Source organism: Seriola aureovittata, chromosome 6 (genome assembly GCF_021018895.1).
Source record: "Seriola aureovittata isolate HTS-2021-v1 ecotype China chromosome 6, ASM2101889v1, whole genome shotgun sequence".
In the NCBI taxonomy this organism is placed as follows: domain Eukaryota; kingdom Metazoa; phylum Chordata; class Actinopteri; order Carangiformes; family Carangidae; genus Seriola; species Seriola aureovittata.
Window position 1 is genome coordinate 22,776,931 of NC_079369.1, and position 21,556 is coordinate 22,798,486.

The following is a 21,556-nucleotide window of genomic DNA, read 5'->3' on the forward strand; positions in this document are numbered from 1 at the left end:
AGGTTATTTTTTTAACAAGTTTTTAAGAAGTAGCTAGTAAATGCTTAAACTTTAGACAGTATCTGAATGCTACAGTTGGTTAGATTTGTTAGAGACCCCTCAATTCAACCACTGATTTCATTTTGCATAGCACATAAGTATAATTCATTCATATTTACCAACATCATAAACCAGCAAAAACAGTGGAGCAGTGTAGACTCCCTACCTTTGAAGAGTCCGGTTCTCTGACTATTCCTTTACTGGGCATCTCTTCATACCATAAGCGTCCACCCATCACAAAAATCAAGGTTTCTGGCTGGTTACTGGCTTCAAAAAGGAGGGCTCCCTCCAAGGAACCGTTCAGATTTCAGTCCAAGAAGCCTAGGTGAAGACAACAAAAGAAAAACCGATGATGGCATCTGCCTTGTCCAATGACACCAAACAAAGGGGGTTGGGCATTTCTGAGCTAATGCTAATTGGTTGTGAAAGATGTGAACTGTCCCACCTCACAGCGGAGAGGCTGCAAGAATAAATGTAAGAGAAAAATAAAGGATTGAAGGATTGAAAGGATTGATCAGATTGAAGAGTTAAACCACATTTTTCCATTTGGAGACCTTTTAGACAGGTTCAAGGTCCCTTGTGAAAAAAAAGTCCATAGCTCCCATAATAGTGCCCATAATATTAAACCCAGAGGCCTGAGATTTCACACAGGTGATTTTGACAAAATGGAGAAGGTTGATTTTCATAGTTCTTGTTTAAAGTATATCCTAATTTTTTTTTTAATCAAATATGCCTTTTTTACGCAGGGTTGGGTTTTACTCCCATGCTAAACAAGCAACTTTTCAGAAACTGGAAGATGTTACCTTTCAAATGATGTCTCGTGAATGCATTTTTGGCCTCACAGTCCATCTGTTATAAGCGATTTCATTTGGATATGCAATGCAAATTAACAAAAGGATGGATCGCATTGATAAGCAACATCTATGTGAGAAGGCATTAGTCTTTTCAGCAAATGGCTTAAGATGACATGTTTTCGAGTAAAGAGTAAAGGGGGAGGTCAGGTGATGTTATAAAGTGACAAAGTCTGTGTAGGTCAGAGGTCAGGGTGGATGGAAGGGTCAACAAAACATTAGACTTTAACACAGGAGACTGCTGTTCATTTCCCATTTCAAACCGATAATCAACATTGTTTTTGTTTTTTTTAGCCATTCTGTGATTGTTTGACATTGATCTTTCACTAAACCTAACCAAACTTTTACCATGGCATTGCCACAGCATGAAACAGTATATTAGTTATTCTTCAACAGTGATTTTGCTAAGTAATGTTCAGTAAGATATGATCAGCAGTGTCAAGCCTTGTGGTTACTGGCCTAAATTCTCACTGTGAAGGCTAAAAACGTTATACGCAAAGTAATCTAGCAGTTGATCTGGGAAACTGTATTGAGTATTGGGTATAGTTCCTTAAAACCTACCATGTGACCAGGTTATTGGATTTTCAGCAGGTATTATATCGAACCATGTCATTTAAAAGAAATGCTTTATTTCATCATTTTTATGCAGACTCTCCCTCCTTCTCTTCTCTGTGGAAGATTGATCAGAGCCTGAAGCCTCCTCATCGTCCCTCTTCCTCTTCTTCAGGTGATCCTCCTCAATCAAGCCTGAAGCCTCCTCATCGTCCCTCTTCCTCTTCCTCGGGTAATTTACTTCAGTCGAGCTGGACTGGGCTCCTGCTGAGTTGTTGAGTAGTTCTAAAAAGAAAAAAGTTATTTGTATGTTTTGTATGTTCACCAAGCTAATTCTGGTAAAGTGTCTCATCATACATGATAGACTCACCAAATTATCTAAATGTATTCCCATCAAATACCTTTCTATATCAAATCTAAATGAGCCATTCTAGAAATGGGTCTAACATTTCATTTCCATTATGAGCCATCAGAACAATAAATCCAAACCTATTTGATTTAAAATGAATGTATAAAGAGTGTGTCTGTGTGTGTGTTGTCATAGGTGGGCTTACTTTTGACACTGTCTGTCAGTTCTTTGTTGAGATTTATGCCTCTCCACCTCTTTGCCGGGGAAGTTATGCGTAAATCATCATCATCATCCCGCTTCCGTTTGTGCTGCGGTGACTCTGCTGGGCTCATTTCCCCACTTGCCTCAGTCAACGAAAGTGCCAGCCATTGACTCCTTCCTCTCTTTGCTGGAGAAATGTCTGGGCTTCGATGTTGATCAAAAAGAAAACAATGGTTAAATCTCTTGGATCTTAAAGCAGCAGTTTGACATTTTGGAAAATGAACTTGCAGAGAGTTAGATATGAAGATCAATACTTCTCTCGTATGAATTAACTATGGAACATTGAACTCTCAGCAAATAAGAATATTTACCAAAATGTTGAACTATTCTTCTTAAATATTAAATAATCTATACAGGGTGATATGTCAAACACCTACCTGTTTCTATTCTCATCTTCAGCAGGTGCATCTGCATCATCATCATCATCATCCCTTTTTCTTTTATAGGGACTATTTTCCCAGGTGATGATGGTTCTCTGGAGGAAGCAATAGGGTTTGTCGCTCGACCCAGCCGGGTTGTCCTCATTTGGGACAGTGTGGTTGGACGGGCTGGCAGGGCTGTGAGCAGACTCCTCAGTCAGGGATGCATTCAGGGTCATCTGAGCAACATCCATGCTGTCAGAGCTCAGCTCCTCACAGGCGCTCATCAGCTCTTCGCACGATTTCACACTGGAAGACAATTAATCGTTGAGCCAAACAACTTCATCTACATCTATAACCACAGTATATCAGCATAGAGATAATGCACACAGCATATAATCACTTACTATGGGCTGTCATTGATTGCACAGGTGAGGTGTTTCATCGTGATGAATGGATGCTGAAGAACATGGCTCGGGGTGATTCTCTCACCAGAATCCACCATCAGCATCTGCTTCAGCAGGTCGACAAAGCTCACCAGGTCGTAGTCAAAAGCTTCAGCTTCTCCTCCCGAGATGTTATCAGACACCTTGTTCAGGATCAGAAAAAAACAAAACAGTAAGAAAATCTGAACTTGTTGAGTTGTATGTTCTCATGTTTGAGTCACAAACACAGTCTCCTACCATCATGAGGTCATCAAGGCTTGTAATCGTGCATGGGGCAGATGAAAAATTCCCCTGGAGTGATGACTAAAAAGAGGAGATTTCGGTTAGCTAACGTGCTCCAAATGCAGTGGATGGCACAATGGAAAGAATAATTTAAAAAAAACACTGATAAACGATGGTCAAATAACGTTACCATCAGTCTCCACGGGTGGGCCTCCAGAACTGAGCGACTTTCATGGTAATACAATCCTGTGTACATTCCTGCATCCAGCAAATAGTCTGGAGGGTTTCCAATGGTGTGCTCGATGTGCCTCACCTGTGGACGAATACAATGTTGTGTTACAATTGTCAAATTAGAAACATACTGATCAGGTAACTCGTGTGAATTTGCACTTATATTATTCAAACATGGATTAAGTGTCTCTGGAACATGATTTATCTCCCTCTATTCTAACTCAATACACAGATTAAAAGATAATAATAATACAAAGACATTGTGGCTAAGGTGGACATGTTTGTTGTGTTACAAGTGTATTGTGTAATGCTTGCCATGTCATATTCATCATTGCTGGGGAAAAGTGGAATGCCGATGAATATTTCAGCAGCAATGCAGCCGAGAGACCACACATCGATCGCCTCACTGAAGGGAGCCCCTATCAGGATCTCCGGAGATCTGAGCAGAAGAAGAAGAAGAAGAAGAAGAAGAGAAACACCAACAGATTACTGAGGTTAAAATGACAAACTAACATAAAACCCTCAGATGCCGACGTACAGGACTTCTTTCATTTGCTATCCTTTCTGTCAGATGTACTGTCAGTCACTTACCTGTACCACAGGGTCTGAAGAGTCACACCCCTCAGTACCTCAGGATCTTCACATGCCAAGCCAAAGTCGATGACTTTCACTCTCAGTGGCTGCCCTATATGATCCACCATCATTATATTTTCAGGCTTTAAGTCTGCATGAATGATCCTGACGGTCTTCAGGAACTCCAGGGCTGTAGCCAGCTGAAATCATGAGGTCATCAACAGTTAAAATCAACTGTAGTGCAGGGTTCATTTCATCAACAAAAACTAGTACAACACACGGACGGATGTTTTTTCAGAATGAGAAGCACTAAAAAAAACAGATACATACTTTTGTTCACAACTACAGACAGTTTCTGTCAAATATTCCAAACTAGCACAGTCAACTATATATATTACTATTTCCCCTAGATAAATCAGACACTTGTGTAGTCATGGTGATAGTGTACACTAAACTTGGTGACTGGAACAACTGAAGATGTGCGCTATCTCTAGTCCTATGGAAGTTACAACAGGGATTGTGACAAAACCTGTAATACATGCATTGTAGAGATAAAGTATACCATTCACCCTGCAAAGCAAAGTGTGTAACAGCTTTAGTATAAAAAAAAAAACAAACCTGTTGCACAATGGGGCGGATCTCCTTCAGCTCAAGAGACCGATCCTGGCTCCTCTGCAGGAACTCGTGCAGGCTCATGTCCAGTTTCTCAAACTCAAGACAGTAAAATCCCTCGTAGGTGAAGGAGTCGTTCCATCTGATGATGTTGAACATGTCTGAGTCGAGCTCTTTCATCTTTTTGAGTGTAGCCTCCTGGGATCATAGGAGATGTTAGAAATTTTGTGAATGGAATGTGTTTATGATTCATTACACAAGTCTAATGTTGATACACAGAGTTGGTGCTGCACCTCTTCCATTGCTGCATCAATGGATATCCTGTTCTGGATGATTTTTAAAGCCACCGTTTCATTGGTGGATCGCTTCGAGCACTGGGTGACCACTCCAAAGGAGCCACTTCCCAGGATGTCCTCCACTTCGTAATCTGAAGAGGCGGAGGAGATCAGGCCTTCAGAGATGACGTCAAAGAACGGCTTTCCAGCCATGGTGAAAGACGAAATCTTCTGCTGATTTCTCACACCTGAGACGAGAGGAGAAAAGAAGAAATTTAGACACACAGAGTTGTGTCTCACCTCACAGAACCTGACAGCCAGCACCCACGGGTTTACAGGCAGGGAGGCAAATCATCAGGCTCTGTCAGGATCAGTCAGTCATCTTAATCTTACACCACAAATACTATAACTAAAGCTTCAGCAAGTTAAATTACAGATGTATAAATATTGCTTTCTTTTACTACAACTACTATTACTCCTCATATATGAAGGCCCTATATATATATATACACACACACACACACACACACACACACACTGTAAACTAAGTAAAAATACATACAAATAAAGCTACTAACACATGAAAATATCTTGTATCTTGAAAGTTTCCTGCTTCATGATCACATCCCTGCCCATCAATAAGCACACAAACATATGCATGTGTATTTGTATATAATTTAGTATTTCATTTAAAATCAATATCAAAAGTTTTGCAGTAATATAGAAGCTGAAAGAAGTGACTTAGTCATTTCTCAGGAAATCTGCAGATTGTGTAACAAATAGACTGTGTTTGTTTATTTATATGTGTCTTTTTAAAGTGTTCAGATCTAAATACAAACTTCCAATTATTAAATACAGTGTTAAGAAAATGTGATTTTATATTTACATTGTAACCAAACGTTGACTTTGAGAAGAGAGTTGTGATTTTTCTCTGCTGGAACAAGTGTGATGTGGAAAAATGTAATCAACTTACCAGAGGGCCACTCCAGGTCATGTGATGTCAGTGATGTTTTGTGTTGAATGTCAGTGAATAATAAGTGTAACTCTGCGATACTGGTTGAAGGTTTTCTTCGGGTGAATGTGCCAACAAACAAGGTTGAACTGCCTGAAGTGATGAAGCTTCAGTGTGAACAGATCTCTGTCATTGTGACAACATTCTGTCCCATCATTGTGTCATCACATGGAGATGGAATGGAAGAATTCTACAGCAACATTTCACAAATAAACACAGAGTCCACAGCAGCTGTAGTGAAGAGAGATTCCCTATATTCACCTAGGAAGAAAACTCACTTGGTGTCCAGTGTTTAAGGAAACAGGCCTTTTTCTCTTCATCCATACAGAAATGTATATGACATACTGTATATGCCCCTATATCCAGAGTGATGTGGCCTATAAGGGGATATATTATTATCATATATATACATCCTCTGGATTTATGAAGATATAAGTTCTATAGGAAATACCTAAAGTAAAATGCAAGTTTGTCAAAACAACATGTATGCTTCTATATGTTTCTATATGATTCTCTCTCATCATTTTTAAAATTAATTTAAAACAAATATGTCTGCCTTTTACACTTACATGTATAATATCAACATATATTGACAGACTTTGGGATGGATATACAGTATATTTGCCTAACATATGTCTAGAATATAAGCATACATACATAAACACACATGTTTATATTGGCTAGACGTACTGTATATGGCAATATGTGAAACTGTCCAATTTCTAACAGGTTACTTGTGTAAATATTTTACATACGTACCTATTTTATTTTACTTCATATGTACATATATTTCATGTATGGAAACTGAATAAATATATATATATATATATATATATATATATATATATATATAATATTTGTGTATGGGTATGCACCATCATGATTTGTTAAAGAAACACACAACAAATAAAGTCAGCCTGTTCAAAGCAAAACTGATTATTTGTGTTTATGTTCATACAGTGAATGCTACAGTACTGGCAGTTTATTAGGAACACCTAGCTGAAACTGCTGAAGTCTGATACAACAATCCTGCAATAAATTCTCCCTTCATCAAGGTTATAATGTTCAGTTTTGAATGCGACTCTTTCAGAGGAGTGTTCAGGATCATTTTTGCAGTTTGTGCTGCTGTTGTTGAGCTGTATTTCATTGTACACTTACTTTGTCCGTCCCACTTTTATCAGTGAGGGCAGGCTGAACTGAAACACCACAAACTACGTGCAACCGTTTCAACAACAACTGATTACAACCTTTATAAAGGAAGGATTTATTGCACGAGTGAATGAGTTTTGGCTAGGTGAACCTAATAAGCTGCCAACTTATACTCTGTAGCCTATATGTACATATGTACATATGAGTCCATATATGTAGCTAATGTATAGTATGTTCCCTTTTTTGCAGACCACTGATATAGTTTTCAAAATCTTTTAACAGGTGGTAAAATGTCTGATGTTATTATAGTTTGAGAATAATATCCCATCAGTGATCAAATCGTAGCCTATTGAATTAAAACAAAAATCAGCAGGAGAAAAAGTGAATGAAAGCTCATGTTCAACCACCACTGTTATGCAAAAATTAGGAGTTGGCACACATGAAATCAACAGTTGGTTGGCGCTACTTTTCCAGTTGGGGGCTATTAAACCTGTGACCATAATGTAATTAAAAGAGTGTCAGTCAAACCGCACACAAATGTGAAAAAACATGATGGGAATAGAGTGAGGATCCTTACAGTCTCCTCATGGCTCCACACAGGTCTGCTGACCATCATGATTTATTCATTAAGTCTCTTTCAGTTGCATTCTGTTGTATTTTGCTTTTGTCGATACACCTCGGCCAAATAAAAAATAAATAAATAAATAAAAGACCTTTTTGGAATATTTTTCAACCTTTTTCCACTCATGATTTTTTAGATGAAAATTGAAAATGTTCATAAAACCAGAAGATTGGAAGCATTCTTCTGACAAATCCCAGGGATGTACAGCAATATAGTGTTGTAGCATTTGCTGCATTGTTGTACTATGCCATACGTTTGTGATTGCATTTGTGTGTCTATTTTAATCCCTGTCAATTAATGTGCCTCTCTCTATGTATAAACTGTATACGTCTATTTTTGTACACAGGTCTCTCTTGAAAAAAGAGATCTCGATCTCGATCTCAAAAAAGGATTTATTGATAATAATAATAATAATAATAATAATAAAGGAGTGTTTAACAGAAGGTAATTAACACATTGTTGTTTGCTGTTTCAGAGTGACCATACTCTGTTTTTATTTTGTATGCCCTCACTCTGTAAAATGTGACTAATCTTGTGCTGGCGTGTCAGACTCTTAAGAAGCCAAACATTTAGTTAGATGGAGGTTCAGGGTTGACTGTGTCAAGTTCAAATATTTCAGTAAAATTCAATGTCGTGAGACAAAATTAGAATTAAAAACGCTGTAAGACTGTTGTGATAGTAATGTTGGTGTGCGTTTCAGTGTAAAATATGTTTTTATCTTAGCACTGATCTAAATGAAACTCAGCTGCTGTTTTACATTTTTATTAGAATAATTGCAGGTTTGTCAAAGTCGCTCATCAAAACCAGTAGATGAGATCCAGAGTGTGTTTTTAGTGAAGGTGCATTTGTGTTTTTCCATCAGGAACAATGATTTTGCTTGTGTTTGTTACAGCTTGGCCTCTCTCTCTCTCTCTGTCTCACACACACACACACACACACACACACACACACACACACACACACACACACACACACACACATACACACACACACACACACACACACGCATGCTCGTGCGCGCGCGGCTGCACACAGGGGATGGTTCCTGAATGGAGTTGGAGGTTAGCAGTCGGTTACACGTGACAAGAGGGAGAGCTCGTGTAAATGAGAGGTGATGGAAAAAAGCTCTGTATAAAAGCAGCCATTCACCTGTCTTTATAGACAATATAGATCATCCACACTCACTTAATCTATTGAACATTAAACAGCAAACAGATCTACTGCACGTATGGTATGTATGTCAGGATACTTCTGCCAGCTAGCGAGGCTACGCTAACCAGGTTACCTGTTAAACTGATTTAACAACTTTCCAGAAACCACTGAACTCAAACAATGTTGGAGTTGGGATCATTTAGTCTTCATCCAGTATCATTGATACTGTTCATGTCCAGTAAAGTTATGGGAGACTTTATACTGTACATGTATTCAGACTAGTGTTGCCTTAGTGGCAACATCCGTCCGTGTATCTGTCATCTTTAATGGTTATCAGGCTTTACTCTCCACATCTGCATCCAAACATTATAGTAAACATAAATCAGGAAAGTTACATCCTCTGTGACCTGACACTGCTTCATCATACATCGTGTAATTAAAGGACCCATTCATTTAATATTTATTGATTTATATTTATTGATTTATTTTACATAAAACGAACTACAGAGCAAAGAAACTGCAACAAATGAATGATGGAGAAAAAAAGATCCATGTTTAATACAATGACGATTTTAAGTCTGTGTTTTATTAGTGTGGTCTTAAAGATTTCACATTCTGCAAAACTGTCTCCCCAGGAGGGAATTTTAGCTGCATATCCTGCATGAAAAGTGTCATAAGCTGTAAATCAGTGATTTATTGATGGATTGATTAGCAGCAGCAAATGTGGGTCCATGAAGGCTTCTTAAGGACTTTTGAAGGACAAGGTGAGTGACATTGTTTTTATTTTATTTTTTTTATTGTAATGATGTGAGTGTAATCATTTCTGTGTTGACAATGCTAATTATCATTATCAAGCATAAAAATAGCACTATATGTGCAACAACTGCTTTGATTACCTTTCAAGCATATGTACACATTGTTGTTTCCATTTGAATGTGTTTATCTGACGACAATCCAGGTCCACATAATCCTTACATTATCTCAGAGAAAACCATAACTCAGCAAAACTTTACAGTCTTGGACGGTCAAACCATTAAACATCTGAAATGTGAAAGAAAATGTGAGTCTGTATCAAACTTTATCAGTAACCCCCAGTGAATATCAGGCCATTGTCACTGTGTGTGTCTCTTCACTTCACCGTGTTTACTGATTAATGCGTCATCCATCACTATCAATTCATCTCCGCCCTGCAAACAGAGATATCAGTGATGGATCACTCTGATCTGTATCAATACACAGGACCTAATCAATAAGGTTAAACACACTAATGTGGGTCTAGAGTGTGGGCAAACAAGAGTGTGTGTGTGTGGAGGAAAAAGTCAGGCAGGGGGTGTAGGTCTGATGTAACAGAGTCAGTTTCATCACCCGAGGCACCGAGGAGGGGGGGGGGGGGGGGGGGGGGGGGGGTCGAGAAGAGACAGAAGGGAAGGGAAGCGACATGAAGAGTCTAAAATGACACACACACACACACACACACACACACACACAGACATTAGGTGTCAGCTTTTATCAGTAGCTTGTATGGCTGTGAGTTATGACCACAGCTATGCGATCATTTACACTCACTGCTGTACATAGCCAGGGGCTATCGTTCTCTCTCTCTCTCTCTCTCTCTCTCTGTGTGTGCTGACACTACACACTTGCTTGACTGTATTAGTGTGTCAGAAGATGAGCATGAACAGAATCTTTCATTCAGTGTTTTCACATTCTAGATCTACAGAAATAAAGACACGTATGTTCACAGTTCCTGTGAAACTTTCACTGCAGATGTTTCATCTTTATTAAATGTGTCTAAAATAACAACATACTTTAATTGTTTTCAACTTTAAAAGACCATGTGTCAGAAAAGCTTAAGTAGCTCTTTTTAAAATTGGTTTAACTTTAATTAATGTTGATTAATATTTGTGCACATTGGATCTAAACACTCCAAATATCACAAATATCACATCTTCAAATGACACCTTTTCATGACCTATGATAACTTAGCTTTACATATTTTTAAATTATTTATTATTGTATTTACTGGGTTTGAAAAGAAGAGATTTCTTTTACTTGCAGTCCTTCAACTTAACTGATAATGTAACAAACACCAGATTTGAAGATGTGTGCTAGTTTCTCATTCAATGCCAATAGACAGCATCAAGTCCCGCTCCTCTGTAAATGTAGGTAAGTGTGAAATTGAAAAAATACTATAAGTATAATATTTGACATCCCCAAAATTTCTATCAAAATGATCTTAAAACGTTAGCATTCTTCTGACCATGGGTAAAACAGACAGATAAGTAATAGCTCCAGTGGCTTTAGACTTTTATTTTTGTAACATCTTTAGTCCATGATGAGCCCTCATAGAGGTATATGGATAAAGTTACATATGAAAAAAGAAAAAAGAAAAAATAAACAAGGTGGACATTGGCACAGGATACTTAAGCAAATTACATTTTTTGTTTGTGATTAATTAAGAAAATAAAGAAAATAAACCTACAGAGTCAAAATCTGTAGGTGAAATTTGAGGTTGAATTCATATCATACAACCAACTATACGGCTGTGAATAAACAGTATATATTGAAAATAAAGCATAGGAAGTGTAGGACAGGACCCCCCCCCCCCCCCCCCCCCCCCCCAAAAAAAAAAACAAAAAAACCACAGGTGTGATTGACAGCAGGTTTTCATCTGTGTTAATTCTCTGCCTTGAAATTCAGAGCGCTGTGTGTGTCCTGTCCGGCTCAAACCTTCTTTTCAGCTCAGGTCAGGTCGTTCCAGTTCACATCAGTTCAGCTTGATTCCCTTTAATTCAGTTTGCCTCACCTGGAAATGGCTCACACTAGTGACAGCAAGCTCCCATTTACTGCCGTGCGTGTGTACAAGTGTGTGCGCACAAATGTGTGTGTGTGTGTGTGTGTGTGTGTGAAATGTCGGCATCTTTTCCATCTCCTGCACTCCCACTGGTTCGATGTTGTACCATCAGCATCACCTACAGAGAGACAGAGAGAGACGCAGGGTTATTATATGTGAAGAAGAGACTCAGGTGTGTGTACATGCATTAACTCTTTCTTCCTCTCTCTCACCCTCTAGTGTGATCACACAGCTGTAATGAAAAGCACACACCTCCAGGATGTCTGCTTTTGAGGAACGTCAGGAAGACAGGATGTTTCTTTAAATGTTTCAGTAAAACAAACATGAATTTGTAAAATGAAGAAATGTTTTTTTTAGTAGCTTGTGGTCATATTTTGCTCAAAGGAAACTAATGAGCGCTTAATTCAGCCACTGACAGAAAAATATAGACAGGTGGAGGTGCAGCAGAGGGCTAAGGCATCTTAGTCAAACACCCCCCCCCCCCCCCCCCCCCCACACACACACACACACACACACAGACACAGACACACACACACACACACAAAATTCAATCATGTCACTGCTGCTGCCTGAGGGAAACAAACTGTGGAAACCTCACTATGCTGGAAAATCACCTTTTCCATGTTATTTTACACAGCAGCACCTACATTACTTTCACACATACACACACACACACACACACACACGCACACACACACACACACACACAGTCTGACTGCATTTACACAAGGAACCAAAAGATCAGATTTTTTTTCTTTTAACTCTTTATGGTGCAGATCTCACGCCGTCACGCCCGTCTCCAGCAGACAGGTCGGTGACTGATGTGATTTTAATACAACCGTGAACAAAATGACGCGTGTGCCTCAAAGAGCTAATGTGAGCTAGCGACAATAGAGGGTTTTGTTTGTGTCACCTGATCCGACTGTGGTCCAACAGTCACCGTCATAAAAATATGACTGACTCCTGATGCATGGTTTAATACCCACATCTGATTGTTTGGCCATTATAATGAGTATTACATCAGGTTGAATGATACACAAGTACAGTCAGTGTAACTGTTATTATTCATTGTGATTTATACATGATTTATTCATTGTTGAGCTTCCCATACAACAGTTTGTTCCAGTGAAGCTACAGTACGATGAACGTAGTCTGTGCTACCAGGAGATTTCATCATTACCACGTGAACCAAATCACAATATGAACGGATGGTGGTAACTGTACAGGAAGTAGAAAAAAAAAGGGATGTTAACTCAAAAGTAACATATTAGATTGTGTCCTAATGAGCATTAATCTGCTTGTTTACTGTATGTGAGGTTTCAAAGCAACATGGGACAACTCAAGCTGGTGTTCTTAAGGTTATTAAAGCATACAAAGAGCAGACGCCCTGTGCATGACGCCTGTTTCCACCTACACAGACTGAGTAAACCCTGTCTCCTGAATGACATTCATATATATCTACTAAACCCGTTTCTCACTTACATTGTGGTGGCTGGATTATGTTCAGAGGAAATATTTTTATTTATACAAAATATAATATAATAAAATGACGCTCCACATTTAGGCAACAAAAGCCCTTTGGTTAAGGTCAGCGAAAGATGGTGGTTTTGGTTAAATGTAAATAAACGTGTTGTGTCTGAGGAACTTTTTCTTGTATTAAACCAGACCAGGATCTTTCCCTCACCTTGACCTTAAGTGCTGTGAGTCTAAACTGAACCATAAAACACTTTAATAAGGCAGTGGTCACAACAGGTAGATGTTGTGCTGCAAGATCATATATTTTGGTGGGAAACAAATATTTTTTACTCTCTGAAAGCACAGTACAGATGTTGCTACTGTAACCTAATTGTATTGTATTGTTTTTGTTTGATTATTTGTCTGCATGTTCTGCTGTTGTCTGTCTGTCTCTTTTTAGACTGTACATCTGTATATCTTTAGCTAATTGTATGATATTATCAACTGTTTAAGTGTATTTGCTATTGCTGTCTCTCCTTACACTACACATCGCAATCAATGCATTCCAATATAGTATTTACTTTACTTTCATATCTGTAGTGTATTGTGGTTTATTGCATCTAAACTAAACTAAACTGAACTAATGTCATGGATCAGGGCGTTGCTCGCAGTTTCAACCAGGTTTTTCCTTATTCTCACACATGTAATGTCCACAGTCCCAATTCCACTTTTTAAAAAGTGGAACAAAAGTAAAACATGAATCCTTCTAACACTATACAGGCTATGATTTTATCCCCCCAAAAGGGACTGAAGTCCAGCTTGGTCTCGGTGCCCAAATCATATTTATACTTGGCCGGCTGATCTTAAAAGTGTGTCTCTGTCCTGACAGCGCTCCAAGAAGGATTATCTGGGACCAGATTTCAGGAGCCTTGGTCAAGATAATGTCCGACAAGTCTGATTGGGTATTTTCATTAACAGAGACAAACTAAGGTCAGTCGTTAATAAACAGGCCTTTCGAAGCACATCTGCAGTATGGGGCAAGAGGCTGACAGTAAAGCTGAGTGGCATATAATGTAATATGACCCACCTTCAAAAACAGGGCTGGTACTTCAAATGTAGAGTTGTTATTTATGAAATGTTTGTGTTCTTTTGTCTCATACTGTAGATCTCAGGTCAGCCTACAGAAAACACAAGGGGAGTTCACTGAGGACAAACAGGACTGAAGAGATGTGAACCAGCAGTGCTAATGCTACAACCGTTTCACACACTGAGCCGTGATTCAAAGTGTCACAGAGGAGAGAAATAACGTGTTGAGCATCTCGTCAAATCACCCCGGGTTAAATGGCCTCTCTCCAGAGTGTGTTTAGGAAATTAAAGGCCAGGGATTTTTTCATAATTGTCTGTTTTATCATTTTATTACAGCTAGCTTTCCTCTGATGGGCTCCCTTTATGATTTATCAAATACAATTACTGCGCGACTTATTTCAGGAGCCTCTCCATGGCTGAGGACCATTAGTGTGTGTGTGTGTGTGTGTGTGTGTGTGTCAGCCCTAGTGTATTTAAATAGCATTAAGTAATTGGAAAAACACAAAAAGAGGCTGGAAAAGCCGAATTGTCTTTATGGATTTGTGCCCCCTCCTCCCTGATTTTGTCTTTCTCTCCCTCTTTTTCTCTGTTGCCTCTCAGTGAATTTTCCAGAAGCTTCAGTATTGAAGTTAAAATAAGAGAAAATTGTGTTTTAACTGAAATAGGTTTGGGCTATTTTTTTTTTTCTGCTGCAAAGATTTTTCTCCAGGAAAGAAGAAAGAGAGGATTGAGAGAGATAGAGAAAAGGAAAGAAACAGACAGAGAGAGGCAGACAAAGAGGTTAAATCCATACCTTCCTCACCCTGTTAATGAAGTGTAGGTGGCGTCCCGGTCAGCGCCGCTAATTGAACAGTGGAGATTACAGCAGCCGCTGCTCCTCTGTGAAAAGAAGGCCGTGTTCATTAGTCGCTGCCATTTAATATTCATTCTGAGAAATGTGTAGATAGTAATCTATGCAAAGAGCCGCTGGGATGATTGCACTGTGGTAGCAATAACTCAAACAATCATCATTTCAAGTACTGTGGCTGTTGGCCTGCAGTCCTGCTCATGTTCGTCATATCTTCACTTTCCCGCTAGATGAGGAGTTGATAATGAGTTTATCCAATGCTTTTACTGATAATGAGCTTGGTGTGTTTGTTCTTTGATGCTAAATCATTTTATTCTCAACATTTTAGACCTCTTCTGAAATAAAACACAGCCCTCAGTAATGTGTGAAAGGCACTTTAGATCAAATTCATATCAGAATATGGGATTTATGAACAGATCCTTAATTCAACAGACATTTAAATATTATTATATGAATTATTTTACATAGAGATTATTGCCAAATATCTGTTTCAGTGAATGTTTTCATGCACTTACTGGCTTTAGAGCGTAATGCTGCTTATGCTCAAGTTCAACACATGTCACAATGTGTGAGATGGGTTTAATAAAATCTCGGTCACACTCTGACAGGCTGTGTAATATCAATTTTGAGGCATGTCAATGAATGACTATGTTGTATATAATAGAAACAAGTGCAAAGCAGAGGCACGTCATTAACGTTTTCAAAACACGAGAGTCTTGAAAACAAGATTTGGCCAATGTGCTGACACTTCAGCACATTAAAAATCTCATAAGAGGAGGAGGAAGCTGTGAAGGTGTCGAGGCCGGGGGAAAGGTGCGCAGCAAGATCGCACAGTGTGAAGGAGCCTTCAAAGTTTGGTGCGTTCATCCAAAGAGCAGAACACATGAAGAACTATATGTCAGCGTCTTATCAAACTACTCTATTAAATTAATTTCTTTGCTTATATCCTCTAGTTAATATGTATAAAAGCTCATGAAGTACAATGGGTCAGAACTTAAACTAATAAACTGATACAGCGTGAATCATAAGCTACAGACGGGCGACAAATTAAAGGAAAAACAAACATTAAGTGTCTTTGTAAGTCGTTGAACCACCATGAGCTGCCAGGACTGGGGGGGGGGGGAGCACCAATCTGCCAAAAGATATTCCATCATGTATTGTGTCGATGCTGTCGCTGGAGGTGCTGTCTAACACGTCGGTCCAAAATCTCCCATAGGTGTTCAGTCGGGTTGAGATCTGTGAGGGTCACAGCATACGATTCACAACATATTCATCCTCATCAAACCATTCAGTGACCACTCGTGCACCATGTCATCCTGTTTCACTTTTCAGCTTTTTCCTTTAATTTGTCAACGTCTGTTTGTTTGTATCTAAATATTGTGCAGATTTTAATGAATGAATGAGTGAGTGAGTGAGTGAATGAGCAAAATGAGCTTACATAATTAAAAGAGCAGCACTAGTAACAGGTAAGTTTCAATGCTGCCTCTGGCATGAATTTAATCTACCCTCACACCATGTGACGTTTATGTCTGCTGCCCTACTCTTCAGGCCAGGAGCAACATGCGGACCCCTAACCCTGCACTGCCAGACATAAGAAGAAGAAGTCGAAGCAGGTTCCTCAACAATCTTCTCTCCAAATAAACTGCATCCACTGCATCTTGCCTGCGTTGGTTTGTCACATTTTCTAACTCAGATGAACTTTTTATTTATTTATCTTTTTTTAATGTCTGGTGTTTCTTAATTCAAGATGTGCCTGAGAGCAGGTGTAATGGACCCCGGATGGGACGGAGAACAAGCAGGCGTGATGCTGACCCATTCATCTGGTTTCCTGACGCTGCAGTAGAACGCAGTAGAAACCCAGCACGTCTTTATCAGGACAAAAACAAAACTCCTCTCTGCTTCTGTCACTTTTCTAACCCCAGCGAACCCCCCTCCTCGCCTCTCCTACCCCCCCTTCCCCTCCCCTTCGGTTGCCTGTCCAGCTCAGTGGGACCCTCTCTCTCTCTCTCCCCCTCCCTGTCTCTCACTGTCTCTCTACCTCTCTCGCCCCCTCCCTCAGGGCAGAAGTAAACCACGCCTTGAGGCCCTGCTCCCATTGTGTGTCTTCTGCTACTTCTGTTTGGGGCCTTTGTGTGTCGCTAATCAGCCGTGGGGCCGTGCTCAGCCCCGAGTGTGTGTCTGTGTGTGCGTGAGAGAGTGTGAGTGTGTGTGTGTGTGTGTGTGTGTCTCTGTGTCCCTTGCCCTCATTACGTAGCCACACTGGGAGGCCAGCATGGGAAGTTTCTGCTGCACTATACCATCCCTCCACCCCCCCCCCTTCTCTCTTTCCCTCCCTCTAGCTGTCCATCACTCCCTTCCTCCCCTCTCTCATCTCACCATCCCAACACTGAGAGCTGCACTGGTCATGATTTTTAAATTAACACAGTAATCTTTTTATAGTTATAGATATTTGCTCAAATTATCATCAGTATCGTTTTGGTGTCGGTTTGAACTGCTGTATTTGTCTCATGTGAATTGATTCTAAGTCTAATTTTAAAAGAGAATTTAGCAAGAACCCTGACGGCTGGACTCCTGCACCCCAACACACAATAAGACGGTAGTGACCTTACAGGATTTCTGGGTACTGAAATTCTCAAAAGTAAAAATGTGTACTTGGCTAGCACAGATCATTTCACCTTGTTTTCACTTCTTCCTTCTTCGAGATTAGCAGTTTTTAAGTAAGTTGGGCAAATTGAATGTGCGGTGTATACTGTAGTCAGGAGGTAAAAGTGTACAGCAAAACCATTTCAGCCTGCACATCAGAAAAACCCTCTTTCTGTTAAACATTACAGTTACAGAGTACTGTACTACACTGTGAGGACACACTACTTTTTGTGTGTCTTCATCTATTTTGTTGAATGAATGAATATATACATTGCATTACACTGTGTAATTTCCAGAACAAATGAGCGAACTCCTGATGATGAAGGCCACCAAAATGTGTCTGAAAGCTCTGGGAAACTTTCAGTTAATGGACTATGAGCTACCAAAATCAGTTTTGTAGTTTTTTTAAAGATGAGTTAAAAAGTCAATCCACAATTCACCTCAATTAAAGTGAATAATTGGTGTGAATGAAAATTGCCATTTGAATTGTTAGATTTGTTGGTATGACAATATGTATAGTAATAGTACACTATGTCAATTTTTAATTACAGCAAATAACTTAAGAAATTTGAGGGAATTAAATAAGTGAGGGACTAAATAAGTACACTGAGGGCAAGAATGATGATTAATAATTTGAGGATGAATTTTAGAGACTCTTCATCCTCTGTGTGGAGAGTCTGAGCTCTCCCATAGTTCAGAGAGCCGCGTCTGACATGGTGAGAAATGATTTTGTCTCTCAAACTTTTACATGTTTAGGAAGAGTCAAATGATGATGATTAGTCTTCCATAAAAAGCTGTTGGATGATGATGTTAATGTTGTTAGGCTGTCCCTGATGTACCTTGTTTTAAGTGAGCTCGTGTGGCAGATTTCAGAATTTTTAAAACATATTTTTATTGTATGTTTTATGTATTTTTATTGTGTTTTCATGTTCAAACATCAGTGTTTGTTCTGTGTTTCACTTGTCTATGAGACACATTCCCTCTTGGGATCAATAAAGTTGAGTTGAAAATGTTTCCCCCTTGACATTTACCAGGCTCAGTGTCAACAGGAAGTTGAACATGACGCGCTGTTTGTTTGGCTGGTGATCAATAGTAAAGAAATTCAACAGTAATCAGAAAACTGAGATGATCTCTTTAATACTTCCATCAGTTTCACTGTTACTTAAATACATGAATACGCTGGAGCGACTGAACTGTCTGTTGCTCTTTATTGCTCCCCTCTGTCACCCGCTGGGTGCCCCCTCACCCCCTCCTTCTCTCCCACTCCTCCTCTCCTTCACCTCCTTCTCATCTGTCCATCCCTTCTTTTCACTCCCTCTCTCCCCCGTCTCCCCTCCTCCTTCTCACATCCATGATGTATCACCTGTCCGTGTGTGTGTGTGTGTGTGTGTGTGTGTGTGTGTGTCTTGGTGCCCGATGGGGTTTTAGCCACTGGAGCTCTTTGACTTGAGGACAAGCGTTGTCTGTTCATCGCTCATCTAAACACACACACACACTCTCTCTCTCTCTCTGTCTGTCTCTTTCTCTCTCTCTTCAGTCAACAGCTACACTGCTTTCTCAAATTTCACTGTGGGACCGAGAACATCTCTCTTTCTCTTTCTCTCTCACTCCTTCCTCTCTTCCTTTAGAGCTCATTTCTTCCTTCACCTGTATTATCACACAGTTTACCGGTCCTCTCTCACCTGTCCAACAATTTGTCTCCAGGTCAACAGGTATAGTCAACTTAGTGACCCATATTCATGTTTCAGCGCATAACTGTTACTTTTGCTAATTACCATTTCTACCTGAAGGGTGAGAAAGAGAGAGAGAGAGAGGGGTGGGGGTGGGAGCGCGAGCTTTGAGACTTCTTGAGTTTTCCTTCTTCACTTAGACTAGTTTGCAAGGGGAGTAAAACTTCAGGATCTACTGTTGAGTCCTCAGTCCGTCCAAGTGGCCTTCAGCTGCCAATCTCAAGTAAGGAGTTAGATCAAGTGGTAAATCAGTGAGGTTTGTCTTCATACCGCATTAATCCACCTGTCGATCTCAAGCTCCATCTGTCCCTAGATGTCATAAACAAGGGACAGAGATTTTTGAACTCCATCACTTGCTTGGAACTTGCTCCTAAACCTGAAGGGGAGTGGGGGTCTATCATTTTTGGGCTCAGACTCAAAGGTGCTGACTCTCATCTCAACTGCTTCACACACAATGAAGCCAACAGGACTACGTCCTCTCCAAAAAAAAAAAAAAAGCAGAGCCGCAATAGAATCAACAGCATGTAATATCCTTGGTAAAGCTCATTACCCACTGAGAACAGACTTGACTTGCAAGTGAAAGGTGTGAACGGCTAAGAGCAGCGAACCTGGCACCTTGTTTCCAAATCCTTGAGAGGACACCCCAAGCGACATGGTCATAGGCTTTCAGAGGGCCATTTTCACCTCAGGGAGTTTCCAAGAACCTTTTTGAGGACCTCAGGAAGTTCACTTAGTGAACAGAGGAAGCAGGAACTAAATTTAGTTCCTTCACCAAAGTTGGAGGCAGCTGTGGGCACTGTGCTTTACAGCGGTGCAGGAACTAACATGAGTAACATCGTTCACTGATCAAACACAGACTTCACAGATGCTATCACTTGTTCACCACTTCATTCACAGTAGAGAAAGTCGTTCCAAACGCTGTCGTCATTTTTTAACCCTTCATTATTCTAATCAGTTGAATCGTTCTGCGACCAGAGTTGAATCTGCAACTAGTCAGAGTCTCCTTTCCAGCACCTTTCCATAAGCTTTCCTGAGAAAACAAGACAGTGTCATTAGGGAAAAAAAAACTGCAGCAACAACTGGAAAAAAAAAACAAGCTTGAAAATACAAACAGCTTATGAGTGAATATCTGCACTGGAAACTCAACATGGAGCCAAGAGAAAGTGATATCCCAAAATAATAACTACCTGGCCCCGTTAAACTGCTACTATGGAGGATTTCCACTGACAAAGCCACTATGACCTTAAAATATCAATTAAATCTCTTGAGTTTGCTGCAGGGGGGAAATATGGGAACTGTGTGTGTGTGTGTGTGTGTGTGTGTATGAGAGAGAGGGAGAGAGAGAGAGCGAGAAATAGATGATAATTAGTGGTGACTCAGGGCTTCCCTGACCATAATCCCCTGAACAATCTACACTCATACAGGTGTTCACTAAATCCAATTACCAACAGAAAGGAAGAGAGACGAGAGCGCTAAATTATTATTATTATAAGTATCAAACAATTCCCCCTCTTCTTTTCTCCCTTTTCGGTTGGTAAATAATACAATTGTCTGTCCCTGCATTCATCTGGTAGAAAGTGGCATTTTCCATTAACACAGGAAAATAGTGAAGAAAGAAAAATATTAGCAGGACATCTACACTTCAATCAGACTTGATGTTGGATTGGAATTGATAGTGTCTTTCACGTCAACAAGTGCTTTACAGCCGTTTTGTGGTATGAGGTCAATAGCTCTACTAACATTTAGTTTATGCATAAGAATAAATGATAATGTGGTGGACTTACGGCTCTCATATGACAGCGTCTCTATGTTTACAGACCACAACAAAAACAAGACATTATATTTCAATAGCTGCATTTATATCCGGAGAGCTTGTGCTCAAAGAAATGGTAATTGAGCTTTGGTTGGGTGCATGGCTAATTACCCCTGTAAGACTGCCTCTGCTATGTCTTTTGTATTCCTACGTGTATCACTTTCAATATGTAAGTCCAGATATTGTGTACAGTAGATCCAGTATGTGTCACTGTGGTATTGTGCAGACCTCATCCTCTGATCCCCTGTATGGTTAGCAGACCACAGAGCTCTGAAGGGGCTTTTGCAGCTTATTCAAATCAGCGTGCTATTCCATGTGAGCTTCTGTTAGTTTAGCTTACAGTGGGTTGTAAGTGAAGATCCAGTCTGAAACTAGACAAGAGAAGAATCAAAGGCAGTCACGCCATGTTCATGTTTAGCTAAA

The 21,556-nt window shown here is 39.8% G+C and overlaps 1 protein-coding gene and 1 long non-coding RNA gene across 5 annotated transcripts in view; both read right to left on the reverse strand.

Annotated features, from left to right (window-relative positions):
* Positions 1-485: 485 nt before the first annotated feature.
* On the reverse strand, positions 486-2,856 carry LOC130170925 (uncharacterized). Its single transcript, XM_056378627.1, has 5 exons — positions 2,819-2,856; positions 2,430-2,720; positions 1,997-2,196; positions 1,542-1,727; positions 486-499 (listed from the first exon to the last, which is right to left on the reverse strand). Exons 1-5 carry the CDS (start codon positions 2,854-2,856, stop codon positions 486-488), a joined length of 729 nt encoding a protein of 242 aa, XP_056234602.1.
* Positions 2,857-11,307: 8,451 nt separating this feature from the next.
* The window catches only part of LOC130170718 (uncharacterized), an 86,860-nt gene continuing 76,611 nt past the window's right edge, over positions 11,308-21,556 (reverse strand). Inside the window, exons 4-6 of one of the 4 annotated variants that reach the window (XR_008828034.1) lie at positions 14,903-14,979; positions 14,102-14,192; positions 11,308-11,677 (exon numbers count right to left, since the gene is read on the reverse strand). This is a non-coding gene — a long non-coding RNA (uncharacterized LOC130170718). Of the gene's footprint in view, positions 11,678-14,101; positions 14,193-14,893; positions 14,980-21,556 lie in introns of all 4 variants that reach the window. The other 3 variants (XR_008828035.1, XR_008828033.1, XR_008828032.1) reach the window with 3 other exon arrangements.

Coding starts and splice junctions, on each gene's coding strand:
- LOC130170925 (XM_056378627.1), bottom strand. CDS start 2,856: ATGAAACACCTCACCTGTGCAATCAATGACAGCCCATA. Junction 2,197..2,429: donor GAAGATGAGAATAGAAACAG/GTAGGTGTTTGA, acceptor TCAACATCGAAG/CCCAGACATTTCTCCAGCAA. Junction 1,728..1,996: donor ACTGACAGACAGTGTCAAAA/GTAAGCCCACCT, acceptor TTTTCTTTTTAG/AACTACTCAACAACTCAGCA.